The 17,294-nt window shown below is 41.5% G+C and overlaps 1 protein-coding gene across 3 annotated transcripts in view; it reads right to left on the bottom strand.

Moving 5' to 3' along the window:
- Window positions 1-8,415: 8,415 nt before the first annotated feature.
- Window positions 8,416-17,294, bottom strand: part of LONP2 (lon peptidase 2, peroxisomal) — a 50,388-nt gene continuing 41,509 nt past the window's right edge. For 2 of the 3 annotated variants that reach the window (XM_081870204.1, XM_081870203.1), the window contains exons 13-15: window positions 15,103-15,310; window positions 12,875-13,065; window positions 8,416-9,615 (exon numbers count right to left, since the gene is read on the bottom strand). In XM_081870204.1, the coding sequence (XP_081726330.1) occupies window positions 9,394-9,615; window positions 12,875-13,065; window positions 15,103-15,310 (621 nt within the window). In that variant the 3' untranslated portion in view covers window positions 8,416-9,393. Of the gene's footprint in view, window positions 9,616-12,874; window positions 13,066-13,087; window positions 13,243-15,102; window positions 15,311-17,294 lie in introns of those variants that run through there. The other variant, XM_081870205.1, reaches the window with a different exon arrangement.

Below are 17,294 nucleotides of genomic sequence, written 5' to 3'. Positions count from 1 at the left end.
CTCTGTTCTGAAACAATATGCCATCAGTGCTCCCAGCTACGTATGTGACACCACAGATTTTATGAGGAAAATACAATCTTTGAATAATCTTCCTAAAAATATATACTAGCCACTATGGATGTGGAATCTCTGTATACCAACATCCCACACAACGATGGTTTACAAGCTATAAGGAACACCATTTCAGATAAAATCACAGCGGACTTTGCTACCAAACTCTGCCATTTTGTCCTTACCCACAACAACTTCAAATTTGGTGATGACCTGTTCCTCCAGATCAGCGGCACAGCAATGGGCACCTGCATGGGCCCACAGTATGCCAACATCTTCATGACAGATTTAGAACGTTTCCTAAACTTGTACCCACTCAAACCTCTCTTGTACCTGCAATACACTGATGATTTTTATTATCTGGACACATGGTCAACAGACTCTGGACACCTTCCTCCAGACATTCAATGACTTTCACCCACCATCAACATAACAGTGAACCAATCTATGCAAGAAATACATTTTTTGGACACTATTATAAAAATACAGGATGGGTGTATAGACACCACCTTATACTGTAAACCAACTGACCGACAAACATATCTACATGCTTCTAGCTACCATCCCAAACAATCCATTGTATATAGCCAGGCCCTACGTTACAGCAGCATCTGTTCCAACTCTACAGACAGAGACTCTCTAGAGCAAACCCTTTTAGAACTAAAATACCCACCTGATGAAGTTAAACAACAGATCAACAGAGCCAGACTGATACCCAAAGAGAACTTGCTGCAAGACAGACCCAAAAAAGAAAATAACAGAACACCACTAGTAATCACATAAAGCTCCCAAGTTAAAACAGTTCAATGCATCATCAGAGATCTACAACCTCTCCTAGACAATGACAGTTGTCTTTCTCAAGCTCTGGGAAGAAGACCTTTCATTGCCTACAGATAGCCACCCAATCTTAAACAACTCCTCACTCACAATAATACAACAACCAGACTTAACATGGGCACTGGTACCAGAGCCTGCAATAAACCCAGATGCCAACTTTGCTGCCACATATACGTGGACCACACCATTACTGGCCCCAACAACATCAAACATACCATCTCAGGACTATTTAATTGCTCATCTAACATTGTGTATGCCATCAAATGCCAACAGTGCCCTTCAGCTCTCTATATTGGACAAACAGGCCAAACCCTATGCCAAAGGATAAATGGACATAAATCTGATATCAGGAATAACAAGACAGAGAAACCAATAGGAGAACACTTCAATCTCCCAGGACAATTCTATACAAGATCTCAAAGTAGCTGTCTTATTACCAAGAATTTTAGAAATTGACTGGAAAGAGAAGTTGCTGAAATGCAACTTATTACCAAACTTAAAACCATGGAGAGACCTGGTCTGAATAGAGACATTGGATTCTTATCTCATTATACCTGATAAAGCTATTTTTAGCCATCTCACCCCTTGCTTTTTCCTGTAAGACCAATTGCAGTCGTTAACAGGTTTACCACACCTATCAGCCAATCACCCATTCCCACCACCCTTCTGAGTAATACCCCTCCCCACCCTCTCACTATATATCGGGGTCTGGTGACTTCTGTTTCAGTGTATCTGAAGAAGTGTGCATGCACACAAAAGCTCATACCAATAACAAACTTGGTTGGTCTCCAAGGTGCTACTGGATGGAAGGAATTTATTTTGTTAAAAATACTAGTCACTATTGCTTGGTTCTGTCTCTGATGTTGGAGGCAGTATGTCTCTGAATACTAGTTGCTGGGAATTTCAAATGGGTAAAGCACTGTTGCATTTTATTCCTGCTTGAAAGTACTGGACTAGTTGGGAAATTGTCTTGATCCAGCAGGGCTCTGCTCACTTTAAGGTGTAATGTACACATAAGCAATCAATGTATTTGCATAAATACTTTTTTCTGATTTTTTGTTTTTGTTTGGGGGCGTCATTTAACTCTGAAGTTTAGTTCTGAATGTTTGCCCCTCTTTCCCCCTTATATTTAAGGAAGGGCATTGAAACTGAGTAAGAATTATGCAGATATTTTAAGATAACCTTGCTTTTGGACAGTGATATGTTTCAGGGCATCAGTGAAATGGCATGCAATTTGGATGGCATGCATCTTGGCAGCTGTATGTTTTCTGAGAACTGTGCCCTGCTGTTCTCTGTGATATTGCAAATATACTTAGAGAGCACCTTGGAGCATTGTGCATACTGCAGCCAATTATGCTGGATTTGTTTGTTTATTTAAAGTATTTCTATTCCACCTTTCCGCCAAGTTGGGATTCAAGGCGGCTTACAACAGTTTTAAAAACATTTTAAAATGTGAAGTAATAAAAGCAATCTAGTTAAAAACAATAGTTAAAATACGGTAAAACACACTTAGAGCCAGTATTAACCTACTGATTGCCCTGATAACAAGCAGCCCAGTAGTGAACATAAACTGCACCTGGTTTTTAAAGCTCTGACTAAATAGGAAGTTCTTAACCTGCTAACAGAGATCTGGTCTAACCCCTTTTGTGAGGGATTCCCACAATATAGGAAAAGGCTTGGCTCTCCTGTCACCACCAACTTTGATGGGACCAAGAGAAAATGCTTACCCACAGATCTTAGCACCAGGGCAGGTTCAGAGAGAGAGATAATAATCTTTCAGGTAACATGGATCCAAGCCATATAGGATTTAGGTGTTGAACTGCTGCACTACTGACTTTGCAAAGGTTTTTCTTTGACTTACCTGAATTATCTTGTGTTCTGGGAATGTTTGCAAATCCACTTGGCAGTATAAGTAAGGTTACATATATTTTTAATATGTATATCTCCCCTGTCCTCCGGGATGGAACTCAAAGCAATGAACATGGAAGCTTTTCAGACCCTGCCCAGATCTAAACTTGCTTAGCGTCAGCAAATTAGCTGCACTATGTGCCTTCAAACTATGTGCCAAGACACAATGAAGCTGCCCAGAGTCTGTCTAGTGTATACCCTGATCACCAGCAGCTCTCCGGTGGATTTTTCTTTTCTGAAAAAAATTTAAAAATCCAGATCAATTGGGGAGCAATTCTAGTTGACATGCACAGACATTTTTTATTTTTTAAAATCTTTTTAAATGGTCCAAGATGAATGCCACACGTTTGTTTAATGAAACAGAAAGTAGCTGCTGATTTGTTCTTGTTGCCCTGTGGCTTCTCACTCTCATGCAGCTTGAAGTGAGAGCCTTTGCTGCAGCATGAGAGGCAGACTACTTACCAGGTTTATAAAAATGGTTTTGAGGAGTGAGGCAATATTATTACTGCCTTAAAAAAAAAAAAAGCTGAATGCACTGCAGTCAGATCCAGTTTGTCCTCGTGTGCCCTTTTTAATGGAGAAAATAGACTGCCTATGTAACAGTTTAAAAAATGTGTGCAGCCCTCTTCTTCACATCTTCACCTGTAAGTAAAACCAACTGTTTTCAGTAAGAACTACTTCCTAGTAATGGTGTGTTTAGGGTTGAAATCTTCGTGCTTAGAAGGTCAGAGATGTGAGAGAACAAAAGAGGTAAACAAATCTCAGATCCTTTGTTCATACACTACACTTAACATCCTGGCTTTTGATGTGCAAGTTAGACTGGTTTGAATCTCTTTTGTTACTGGAGACTCCTGTTATACTTGCTGGGTTAAATTCAGAAATGGGCTATGGAAATGAAATATTAGCATATGGGTGTGGGGCTTTGTAGGAGTCTATGTTGCTATGACATGTAACGAGAGAATGAAAAAAGTGGGTTTTTCCAGAGCATCAATTTTATTCTGTGTCACAGTGTTGAGGGCAGTCCCTAGGCCCCAACCTTGGCTGCTTTCAGCTCATGTATACATGCAATAATTGGAGGGAAAGCATTATGCATGTTTCCCCCTTTGTGAAATACCAATTTCAAGACAGGACAATGATGCATCCTGGCTGTATTAAAAAGGAAGTGTTTACTTGGTTGCTTTTCATTCTTGAGCCCCTACAGTGGCTGCCTGCACAGGCCTTTGGAAGAATAGGGTGGAAACAGTATTATGGCATCAAATCCTGCTGAAACAGAATTATGACCACATATTCAATAACCAATGGGACAGGAGATGTGTATTCATTCTTCCATTTTGGAGTAATATCTTGGAGCCGCCTCCCTGGTTGGAGATGTCTCCCTATGAACTTTTGGTTGTAATGTGGAATTTTTTGGGGGGTTGGGGTAGTGAAGTGTTGATCCCTGCTGCAACCTTCCTTTACTGAAATTCCATTTTGCTTTCTACGAAGCTTACTCAAGTATAAGACTGTAGCTTGGCATCAGTGACAATTTAACTACAGCTCTGATATTTCAGCTGCCTTTTGTAATGTGCTGTGCTAGATGCTGTACCATTCTTAATCTATTTTTATTGCTGTTTTTATTTCTTACATTGTATTATACTGTACAGTGGTACCTTGGTTTGCATAAGTTTTGGATTACACATGTCAAACCCAGAAGTGCATGTCCCGGTTTGCAACCTTTTTTTGGATTGCAACCCATTATTATTTTTTGGGGAGGCCCCATTGGCGAAAGCGTGCCTTGGATTACAACCTGTTTTGGTTTACAAATGGACCTCCGGAACGGATTGTTGTTGTAAACCAAGGCACCACTGTATTATAGTTTGAATCGTAGAATTCAGATTATAATACAATAAAGTGCATTTAGGATTACAATAAAAGAAGCAACAAAAGTATAATTAAACACATGATATCAAATGGGACTATACCATGGACCACCTGAATGTGGCTCATGGACCAGAATTTGGAAGTTAGAGTTGATGCACTAAGGAATACTTCCCTTCTGGTTCAAGATAATTTTTTCATGCCCTGGATTTGAAGTAGATGGAAAGGATGGTTTCATAGCAATCCCCAGCAGCTTGCTTTGAATCATGACTCAGTGATGTGTTGGAAGGGGAGCTTAGAGAGCTTTTTCAAAGGGGAAGTTCAATCAGTTCTCCCTCCCAGTTCTCCATTAACATTTCCTGCTTTGGCCAGTGGCTTCCTATAACTTCAGGCGGGGTAACTTCCCATTCCAGGAGAGGCAAGGGATGCCTGCAGGAATTTCTCATCAAGTGTCTCCAGACTGGCTAGCAGGAAGACAAAGGGTTGCATTCCTTAGCAGTGAGGGTCGGAGGGCAAAATTTCCCACAAAGCTTGCTCTACAGGAGCAAAGGAGGGAAAAGATTAGCTGAGGAATCTCTCCGCTTCTGAGCCAAGGAAGAATCTCCCACTGACAAATACAAATTGAGCAGGGTTCAAGAACAATAAAAATAAGCTGGTTAACGGTAGCCAAGGGAAAGGAAACTCCAGGAATGACGTGTGTGTCCTCCCCTTAGGGTTTCAGTTATCTGGAGAAAATATATTTAGGAAGAGGAGGGCCTTCATCTATATGAATTTGCTACCTGGTGCCCGTATTGGATACCCTGCTTTCTCCCTTTTAAATAAGACTTGTCTAAAAAGTTCTAGTGAGGGCCTTTTCTGCAGTGGCCCAATACAAATTTAATCTGATGATAATGGAGCATGGTCAGCAGTCAGTATGTTGACTGTCAGCTGGGAAGGAAAAATAGGGCAAGAAGTGGGGACTTGAGTACCTAACAGCTTACAGTATCCTCACATGGCTGTCTAGGTTTTTAAGCATCTGTTAGAAGGTGAGGATACACTGCATAAGAAGAGCCCCACTGACTTGGTCCAAAAGGCCCATCTAGTCCAGCAGCATCCTGTTCTTACAATGATCACCAGATGGCTGTGGGAAGCCTGCAAGCAGGCCCTGAGTGCAACAGCACTCTCTCCTCTTGTGATTTTCAGAAACTGGTTTTCTGATTGCTGCTGACAGAGGAGGTAGAATATCACGGCTTGCCTTGTCTCTTATCACTACAATAATCAAATGCCATCCTCATTTTTGTTTAGTGTGTATGAGAACTAAAGCTTTTAGCATCATGGTGCTAGTACTTTGGATAACTGTTCCCATGGAAATTAAACAGGCAGTTACAATGTTTTGTTGCCAAGTGTTTTGTAGAGAATTACTTTGATTCAAGGTTGTTTGTTTGTTTTGTGTTTTAAATGATTTTTAAATGATTTTAATCAGCCGCCAAGTCAGATAGATGCGGTACAAATAAATTATTATTATTATTATTATTATTATTATTATTATTATTATTATTATTTTACACCACAATATATATTTTTTTAGTTGGTGGTTCATCAAACACATCTATAAATGAACATGTTGAAAAGCACAGATTGCAATACTGAAATGAAGGGGACTTCACTATCTCACTCTCCATTAGGAGGTCCTCTTATCCCATAACTACGAAGCTTACTCAAGTATTTTTGGTGAAGGGTTTTTTCAAAGTATGAGTTGTTGCCAGTGTTTTTCCTACTTAGAGCAGATCCTTTGAAAGTAATGGATATACCTAACTTACGCCCATTTATTTTATTGGGTCCACTCTTGAATTGGATACAACCCTATGTACACAGTGTTGACTGGATCACCTCTATATGTTGGTTGACACTCAAAAGTAAAATATTTACTAGGAGTTCTAAAACATCTATTGTTCTTTTGCAGGACTTAGTTGTCTTAGGGTGAGGGTTGCTGTACTTGACTAGATTGTTTTCAGTTGATGTCATGATAAACCTGCAATCCTACGTTTGCCTGCAGAAGCAAGCCTCATTGCTTCTAAGTAAGTGCACTGCACTGTGCAGCCCTAAGTTAATAAAAATTTCCCATTGGCTTTGAAAACGTTTTTAAAGAGCAGTACTGAATATATGAACCAAAAGCTGGGCTTGTGTGGGGCAATTATGATAGCTTATTTTGAGAGTGAACAAAAGGAATTGCAGCTGGCCCATTTAAACACACAGTTTGCAACAGGGAGCATATTTCCAAGAGTGTCAAAATAGTGGGTGTGTCAAAAATGGTTTAAGCAAGCTGACCCCTAACAGTATAGCTTGCAATCTTGCATTGATCAAATACCTCTGGGTGTGATGAGGTTGTGACTTCAGAAGCCCTGAGCTATTCATGACCAGAATAGATTTGCCCTGCTTGATGTGGGAGAAGATGGGGGAGGGGCAGGAACAGCTGAAAGAGCAATAAATAAAATGCAGTGGAAATTGATCCAACACCATACTGCGTATCTGAAGTGCCTGCCTGTAACTTTGTATGTTTGTAAAACAAAATTCCCACAAATACTAATTGTACCCACAACTTTGTACAATAAAGTAGTGCTGCTCGTGTGTTCACATCTATCAATCAAATCAAAGTGCCTGTGGCCTGTGGTGGGTTGCAGAACCCCATGTCCTTTGTGCACCGGGTAAGAAAGACCCCCTTCCGTCTGTATGGTATGATTTTGTACACTAGTCAAGTAGTGTGTTGCACATGGAGTTCTTAAAATCCAAAATTGCAGCCATATATTAAGCCCTGTGAAGGATGTGTCTCTCGCTCACATGCCCAAGCTACATTCCATGGAACAAGGCCAGGGCTAGTGCTGTCTTGCATAGAATCATATGACATTTAAGCACTGTCCTTTATTCATGCCATGCTACATGGATGGACGTTTACTAGAACTTCTTTTATGTGAAACAGAATGCTGAAAATGTGTCTGTGCGAAACGTAAGGCTATATAACCTTTAAAAGGTTATTTAAAATGTAATTTAAACGGAAGTCATTGTGTGCGGAATCTGTGAAACAGAAGGTTTTTAGACAAGCAAGAACTTCAAATAACCCAGGGGGTGGGGAACGTGTGGTCCTGTGGATGGTGTAGGACTCCACCTCCCATTAACTCCAGCCAGCAAGGTCAGGGATAATGGGAGTTAAGAGTACAGTAACGTCCAGAAGGCCACAAGTTCCTCATCCCTGCAATAACCAATAAGCATTATTTAGGTAACTGGGTTGTGTAAACGACCCATTTTGTATTGCACGCAAATGGACTCCTTTGTGGAAATGAATGAATGTGCTCTGAAAACACCCTATGATGACCATCCACAACATATTTTGGGACAACAGCTCCCATTATCCTTAGCCATTGGCCATGCTGGCTGGGGCTGGCTGATGGGCGTTAGAGTCCAACAGCCGGAGGGCTGCTCAGGGGGAACAGTTGCTACAGCTCAGTCTGGGAGACCTCGTTCTCTTCTGTGTGTCACATCTCTCACAGCTGTTATGTCACTAACAAGCCTCTGTTCAGAAATGCCCCTGTGAGCCAGCTGGCATCTTGAGATACTTCAGGCAATCAATAGATAATTATTTTTCCCCTTTTTTTACCAGAATGATCTCCTCTCTCTTTCATATACTTGTTTCCCTAACTATAACCACTGCAGATGTGGCTTTCTCATTCCATGTAGAAAGTGTTATCAGTGCTAGAAGAACCTTCAGCCTGAAAGGAAAGTTGGCTCTTGTGTACCATCAGCTCTTTATTTTGTGTCTGATCTCATTACAACTTTTCAAGGCAATAAAGTCTTTTATAATAATCAAAGTTAAGTTTCCGATATTAAACACTATTTTAACAGCACTATTATTAGCAAATCAGCCAGGCCATATATTGTCTAGAAAGGCTTTGCTTCTTCCTCTACCATTTCAAATGAATCACTTCATTAATTTAAAGCAGTCAAAAGAGCAGCAGGGCAGCAGACTAAATTTGATGCAGTTACTCTCTAAAGCAGGAGTGGAGGAGCCTTTGGACCCCAAATGTTGTAGGACTTATCCCAGCCAGCAAGGCCAATGGTGAAGACACAACTCGCCACCTTTGTGGCAACACTTCCTAGACTGTTCTAAATTAGACTCTTCTAGTTTCAGAGACTCTCCTATGATTCAAAGCTGCAAGTCCTTGGTCTATTGTAAGAATGAGACCTCAGGACAATCCCATGTGCAAGACCAGAACTAATTAATTTGCATACCCATTCAGCTTAAAAACCCGAAGTGAACAATACTGTAGCTTGGCATCAGTGACAAGTGACAGTTTAACTACAGCTCTGATATGAAAGCAAGGTAAAATCTCAACATTTGCATCAGGCTCTTGGTGGGTGGGGGTGGAAGAAAGCAGGCTTCAATAAATTAACAGGCAGATTTCATGAAGGCTCATGTGATTGGATATTCTGCTGCTGTATCAGTCTACCCCTTAATTGCACAGGGGTTTAACAATTAAGAGCTTAGCATTCAAATCTATCTCTCTGGACTCCTGTCCACTAATGCACATAAAGACCAGTAAGAATGGGCAGCAAGTTAGTACCGCCAAATGAAGAAGAGCCCTTTCACACATTCTAATCTCATCCCAGTGTTGGCCACTTTTAAACACTCTCACATTTTTTTTTGCATCCTGCCAGATGAACATCAGCTTTGCATTTTGTTCCTTGAGTGAGCCCAAGTCAATCTGCTTAGAGTTTACTGTTGAAGTGATCAAGTTTTGTCTTGGCTGAAAATCCCCCATCAAAAGCGGCATTAAGAACTTCATCCAGGCAGCTTGTCATCACAAAATTCAGATCCTGCCGTACATTGGCGGCAATCTCCTCAAGATCCTTTTCATTTCTTTGAGGAATGATAATTCGCTTTAGTCCAGCTCGGTGTGCTGCTAGAACTTTGTCCTTAATTCCTCCAACCTGTTTAAATACACAGAATGAAATGGGGAGAGCGGAGAGAGTTTAAGGAAGATGCTACTGGCAGAAATAAGGCATTGTGTTATTACTATGCTATGTGCAAATAATTTTCTCAACTTGTTTTGTTAATGTTTTCGCAAACCACTGCATCAGACGCCAGTGTTTTCTTGCCAACTCTCTTGTCTCCATGTCCATTTGTTCCCTTCATTCCTTCCTTAAAGAATCCAAGTTATGTGAATGTTTGTCAAACAGATAAAATGTATTAAACATATACATAATTTGGGTTTGCCACGTGCAGATTTGAAAGGGGGGGGCACACAAAAACACATGTAACCCTGGACTATGTGTTATTTAATCAAATTTATATTCCACCTTTTCCCATCATTAAAGACAACATACATGAGTTTCCTAGATGGTCTCTCACCTAGGAACTGAACAGAGCTGAAGCTATTTTGCTGCAGAAGGCTTGCTTTGTGATGTGTGTGAGCCTTCAGGTCATTCCCTGGGATCATTAACCAACAGGATTGCCTTTAACCTGAATCACAAAGCAAGTGTAACAGTTATGCAGATTCTGGTTTTTGTTTCTTGTGTGTATTGGGGATGAGAGCAGTTAGCCATATTGGTTCAGCCACGCCATTTTGGCCCCAGCCTGCAAAATGAGAACACTTAAGACTACAAATACTGGATTTGCACAAGACCTGAAACCAACCTCAAGGGAGGGAAAGGAGCAGAAAAGCCCCATCATCAGTTTTAGCCCAATGACCAATCCTGAAAAGGTCTCGATTGGAATAAGGGCTGAAACTGGCAAAGGACTAATTCCTGAGATTAGTCAGTTTCTGGTCCAGTGCAAACTTGCTCTTTGCAGGCTGAATGGTGCCTTGCGATGTCACATGGAAGAGGGAGTGTTTTCTTGCTTGCTGTTGGTGACGTCAACCAACACTATGCACATTCCATAAAGCACTTCAGATCACAATGGCCTGGGCTAGCTGAGGCATGAGTCAGTTTTGTATTTTTATTTTTGTAGCAAACCTATGATAGATGATTTTCAGCAAGTATAATGAAATCCCTGCAGAAGTAGTGCCTTTTTAAAAGGAATATGATGATTAAAATTTCTATACCACCCTTCCATCTGAGGTTCAGAGTGGTTTACAGTTACATAGATTGTTTAATTTTGCCTGGCATCTAAATCAAAGTTTGATTTATTACGGCCATTGGCCCATATCGAAAACAATACATCAAAATTTATCCATAAACAATACAATTTAAACAGTATAAAATCCAAGTTAAAACACCCATATAAAACCAATTTTACTTCAATTAAGTAAACACTATACACAATAAGCTCCCTGAATGTAAACCGCAATTCAAATCCCTCAGATTTTGGGAGATATGCGTCTTAGTTCTGGCACTTATTGATGGTTCTTAAGTTTAGCTAAGCTGTCAGAGTCATACACTGATCCATTTCTCCTCTTTTGAAATAAGACATTAATCAGGTATCTAGCGACTGCAAGGGATCTACTTGTGTCTTCGTCGTTTAATAAGTATATTATTTGGGCTTCCTGAGGTCTGTCAGCAATTTTCGATAAATATGGGGCCAGAAACTTGGACCGTGAAGCCGAATGTAATGGACAACAGAAGATTAGATGATATAACGATTCTATAGATCCACTTTTACAGTCACAGAGGAGTGAGATCTGTCCGTTGGAGAGTCTGTTACCCAACACATTTGATGGGAAAACATTGAATCTAGCCTTTATAAAGGCATACCTGTGCATCACCACAGATAAGGTAGTTAGATAAGATGGAAGTTTCGTTGGAGGTGTTAAGCCAAGGTTTATCGGCGAACAGGTGCCACCACCTGTCGCAATATTAAATTGTAAATCCATCTCCTCTAATTTGTGAGTTATAATTCTCTTGGCAGAAATTAAATCCAATTCTAGTAGTTCAGATGGAGATAGTCCTAAGGACACAAGTTTCCCATGTATTATTTTTACCCAAGGGCTAGGGAAGTCATCTCTCCAGAGACACTGTATCAAGTGGAGATTTGGAAGTTTATGCCATAATGCCAACCAGTGGCATCTAAATATATGTAACAAAGGTGCCAGGTGAGTCCCCCTGGGGAGAGCATTCCACAAGTGGGGAGCCACCACAGAAAAGGCCTCTCATATTCCTACCCCCGGCACCTCGTGGAGGAAGCACATGAAGAGGGGCTGAAGGTCGGTTCATGTGAAGGTCGGGGCTGAAAGGCAGTCCTTGAGGTATTGTTGTCCTGAGCCAATTAAGGCTTAATAGGTCAAAACCAGCACTTTGAACTGGACCCGGAAACTAACCGTCAGCCACTGCAGTCAGGCCAGGATTGGCATCATATGTTCAAACCATATTGCCCCAGTGAGCAACACTTCCAGTTCTTGGAAGTGGTGTTTAACCAAACATCTAGGGCAGGCACATCCAGCTCCCAAGGGACTGCGATCTACTCCCATCGTAAAAAAAACTGACTGTGATCTACCCATTGACATTAGAGGGAGGAGGAGCCAGAGTTGTTGAGCTTTTTTTTGGGAAATGCCATACATCTCTCACCAAAAAAACCCATAAGAAAACAAATGCACGCACTAATTAAGTCAATGATCATATCCACGATCGACAGCAACAAACGCCAAACATACGAACACTTTACGTGACGGAGGAACAGGGGGAGGGTGTTGGAAACATTATTTTAATCCCGAGATCGATAAGGGTCCCGCGATCAACCACGATCTACCAGGAGCACCCAGGGATCTATCTGTAGATCAGGGTCGACCGGTTGAACATGTCTGATCTAGGGGTATTCCTAGCTGTCATCAAGACAGAAGTGGGAAGGAAGTAAAACTGGCTGAATCTGGTAAAAGAATTGCTTCTTCAACAGCTCCCCAAAGAACAAAGTGATGATGCGACCACAGTTTTCAATTAGGCAATATCTGACAATATAAGCCCCACCCGCTGGAATAAATTACTATTATCTTCTCTGTTGTCTTGCAAATGTCGCCTGTGGCAGATCTCTAATGTAGAGCAGATCTGAAAAATAAAGTATGTGCTAACTGTTTGCTTTGTAGAACTGTGCTAACTTTACCAGACAACCTTCAGTAGCGTGACTAGATTAAAGAATTAGAACTAGTATTGGAATGTGCGGTGTGTTGGGTTTTTTTGTTTTGCAGGGGGTGGGGCAGGGGATGAGATAGAGAGATAGAAAGCCTCAACAATATGGTTATCTGCAAAGAATACTTACTGGAAGAACAAGGCCTCTTAGTGTAATTTCTCCAGTCATGGCTACATCTGAACGCACGAGCCGCCCACTGAACAAGGAGGCAAGGCAGGTTACTATGGTAACACCAGCAGATGGTCCATCTTTTGTGACAGCTCCAGCTGGGAAGTGCAGATGGATGTCTGTGTTGTCAAGGAGATCAAAACTTCCAGAAGCTTTAAGAAAGAGAATTGGGGAGGGGGGATGTTCAGTGTGGAAAATTCAAACCTGCGGTGCTTCTGGTCTTTTGTTCTTTGGGGAAAAGCAAACAAACAAATAAACAAACCACATCACTGGAGGACTTGCATTCCAGACGCTTGTTCCACTTGGCAGCAGAGCATTTGAAAGGAGATCTGTGCCGGGTGGTGGAGGAGGGGGAGGAGGAGGAGGAGGGGGAGACAGAAGGATTAAGGAAAAAAACACCTGTGTCAATATACTCTGCTACACTTTGAATCTGGAAACACTTTCCCAGATAAACCGGTTTAACAGCAGTAGGGAACACTTTCCATGGTACTAAAATGAATTGATTGGATTAAAAATGGTGCCCCCCACTTAACTGGGCAGCAGATTATTATTTTTTTAAAGTTACTTTTAAATTTTTTAAAGTGTTTATAAGAACTGTAGCTGAATAAGGTCCATCTCAGCCCTTCTGCACATGTGAGAGGAGAAATGCTTCTTAGGTGATAATACGGGGTTGCAGGCAATAAAAGCACTGGTTTCTTTCAGAATTGCTGGTTTTGATCAGGCAAAAATGTATGCTGTTCGAAGTAGTCAATAGTAAATTCACTTGGATAAATCTGAATGATAAAATTAGTTAGGACTGTTATCTACTGTGGCTTGCAGAAGGTGGGACACCCAATTTTTGCCAATCATACCTACCTGCCTAGGCACCCCTCCCCTCAAAATTCCTTGTTGCTGAGGTTGGGGGACACTGAAATAGTATGAGCTATGGCACAGAGGGCTGCACTAGGCAGGGCCCCAGTGGTGAAAATCAGCTGCCCAGGTGGAGATGCTTTTTGCTAAGCCTAAGGCAAAGTTGGATAAACACACTGAGCATCGCTAGGAAGTGTCCTGAGTTTTCAAAGCATACTTTGAAAACACACACCACCTTTGGGATCAGTAAAGTGGATCTGGACTGTAACTCACGAGTAGAGCACATGGTTTTGCATGCATTCAATCCCTGGCATCTCCAAGCAGGACTGGGACTCACTATAAGGTAGCTTTCAATGTTTTCATGTGCCTAGTATTATCTCCATATTACAGATGAGGGGCTGAGGCTTAAAGCACATCTTTAAAAAGCAGCTAGAGGGAAAACAGCATTCTTAGCCTTTTGTAAAAGCAACCTTAAGAAACCAAGGTGCAGTTCATTCACACGAAGGCAAGTCCCTCAAAGCCAATACCGTGCTGTTTTTAATAGCTGCACTGTTCTTAAATATGGAATTTCCAGCTGAGGCCATTTACAAATTCTTCGTTTATTTGGAAACATTTCTATCTGCTTTTCAGTTTATGTATGTCCTGAGAACGGGAGTTAAAAAAATACAATCAAAGCAATTACTGCAGCAAGAAGAAAGAATTCCCAGACTAATTTAACCAGACAGCAGTTTCAAAATATACAGTACTAATTCAATTCCAAGCACTCTTAAAGATCAAACCCTTGCCCAAAAGAGAAATTTAAAAAGAAAAGCTTCTGTTTTACATTGGCTTGCTATAAGGCTCTTTGGGTTAACCAAAGTGGTGCATTAAGATATTTAATATAATAAAATGGAGACATGTCAGCGCCTTTCTTAGCCAGCCTACTGTGTTTCCAGCCTGCTAATCATAAGCCTGATTTTAACTGGTAAAGGGTTGGTAAAGTTGGGACAGACTGCCCTGTTTGTTCTCTGCCAGTTCTTCTTATGGGTAAAAAGTAGGCTAGTAAAAAACTGAGCAGGCTAGTATTGTTTGGCGGCTTATTTACATGGGGTGTGCTGAGGCCCAAACCTGGGACCTTTTCCATGCAAAGCACTTGCTCCCCCACTACTCAACAGTCTCCTTTTGCAACTTGCCCCAAGCTAAAAATGCCTTCCACCAAAAATGTATGGTGTCTGCCAGAGGCTTGATGGCCTCCACTTCTATAGTCCGAGGCAGGCAGCAAAAGCCAGACATGTTCAAAACCTATTCTATGCATGCATGAAGCATGCACCAGATCTTTCCATTCATGCCTTCTCACATACCATTTGTCAGTAGGTATTTCTTTGCGTTGCTGCGCAGCCAGCTGATGGCAAGATGTGCCGACTCCTTCATGACATCGCCCAGCTGCCCGGTCAGAGTCAGCTGGCCTTCCCCATCCATGCGGCTGGCTTCTACAAACATGATCTCCCCTCCTAAAGGAGTCCAAGCCAAACCTATTGCTACGCCAGGTTGATTCAGCCGCTCGGACACCTGAAAGAAAGAAGCACAGTATTTCTATTGAAAAGGACAGCTCGGAGACGAAAATAAGGCTCCCACTTGAAATAGGTCTTCTGATTTCAGTACTGCAGAAAGGCCAAGATGGGTTTCTCCGAATGACCCTAATAAGTGGTTTCATGTAAATGTTAAATAGCATAAGCATGGGTGAAGCTGCCCTCCCGAATCAATGAAAATACATAGCAAACTAAGGTTCTGCTCCCCTTAACAAAAGGTCAGCCCCCCTGACAAAAGCTAAAGAGCATCTTGAACTGAGCCCAGAAACAAAAAGGGAGCCAGCAGAGACAGTATGCCCATGCTATTAGATAATTATTGATAATTAATAAAAAATTATCAGAAATGGTTCCTAGTTCACAGGCATTATGGACAAGCTTCTAGGAACATTTCTAAGAGGATTACAAGAGGGAATCTCAGAAATGACTTCTGCTTATTGACTTCTGCTTATTATTGGGTGCAAAATAACAATAATAATAATAAAGTTTTATTTATACCTCGCCCTCCCCAGCCAGAACCCGGCTCAGGGTGGCTAACACCAATAAAATTACAATAAAATGTAATGGGGGGGGACAGTTAATTAAAATACGGCTTAAAATACGGGTTAAAATACAATTTAAAATGCAGCCTCATTTTAGTAGTAGCCCATAAATCAAAACCATAAGGGGAGGGAAACATAAGGGTTAGACTGAGTCCAAACCAAAGGCCAGGCGGAACAGCTCCGTCTTGCAGGCCCTGCGGAAAGATGTCAACACTTTTGCAGCATGGATCATTTCCAGAATCCTAGCTTTTAACAAACAAAGCAAGCAAAACTTCAAGTGAAATGTTACCCTTTCACTACACACATTAATATTTTCCGGCTACACATATTTTTTCTTCCCTGCATCAGGCCAACGAAGCTAAAGATTGAAACAGCACTGACAACAGCTTTTTGAAAGGGTGGAGCTGCAAACATATACTCTGAGGAAAGTTTCCTAAGGCTAGGGTGCATGTGGGTGGGGGCTTAAAATGGGTGCTTCATAGAGCAGAGAATAGAGTACTGTTTTTTTGTGTTTTTTGGTAACAGCAAAAATGAGTTAAAGTTTTTTGAAGTTGGCAGATGGAACTTTTCATTTATGCAGCAACCCAGAGATCTACCCTGTTCTTCAGTTTCTCCAAGTAAGGAAAGGTCAGCTCTTATACCTTCAACTTTAACTGCTATACAGGAAGATGCTTTTTAAAAAGTGTTCTATCAAACCTTCACATGGGCCATGATCTAGCCAAAGCTAAGTGCCTTTCCATCTCCCTGAATTAATGGGAGAGTTCTACAGAACTCAATGGGATTCAGAAGTGTTCCAACTCTGGTAGGTAGTGTCTGCACCCACAGAACTTCAACTGGCCCAGGCAGCTGTTGTACAGCTAGCTGTGAGACTGTTGACTGAGGCTGGTTGAATAGAACACATCTCACTTACAGAGCATCACTGCCTAATAGTTTGTCTCCAAGTACAATTTGAAGTGCTGGCTTAAAACCATTTAAGTCCCATATGGTTTAGGATGTAGATATACAAAGGGCAACCTACTCCCAAATATAGAAGCCATATTTAGAGGCTCCCCACTACACACTTCTGAGACAAAGGGCCTTTTCAGTGGTGGCACCTCAAGTGCGGACTTCTCTGTGAAATTCTCTCCCCAGAAGGGCACACCTATTGCCAAGACTTGTGTCCTTCTAGCACCAAGTGAAGACTTTCTTATCCACCCAGATAATTCTATCTTAAAATTTTAGTGTTAATGCTGCAGACAAACACCCCACCCTGATTTTTAACCTGTTTTCTGTTTTGCTACACCAATGGGAAGTTTAGCTTCCAAATGGTGGGATGAGCTGCCACTGAATGCTCAGAGGAGTCCATTGTTGTAAACCTAAGGCAGCATTTTTCAAGCAAAGTGCTAGGTGAGTCAGCCTTACCCCCCCCCCTAAGTCTGGGGGTAA

This window comes from Podarcis erhardii (genome assembly GCF_964252035.2).
Source record: "Podarcis erhardii genome assembly, chromosome: 7".
Classification (NCBI taxonomy): Eukaryota; Metazoa; Chordata; class Lepidosauria; order Squamata; family Lacertidae; genus Podarcis; species Podarcis erhardii.
Note: the sequence above shows the minus strand (reverse complement) of the source record. Positions and strands in the feature narration are given on the sequence as shown.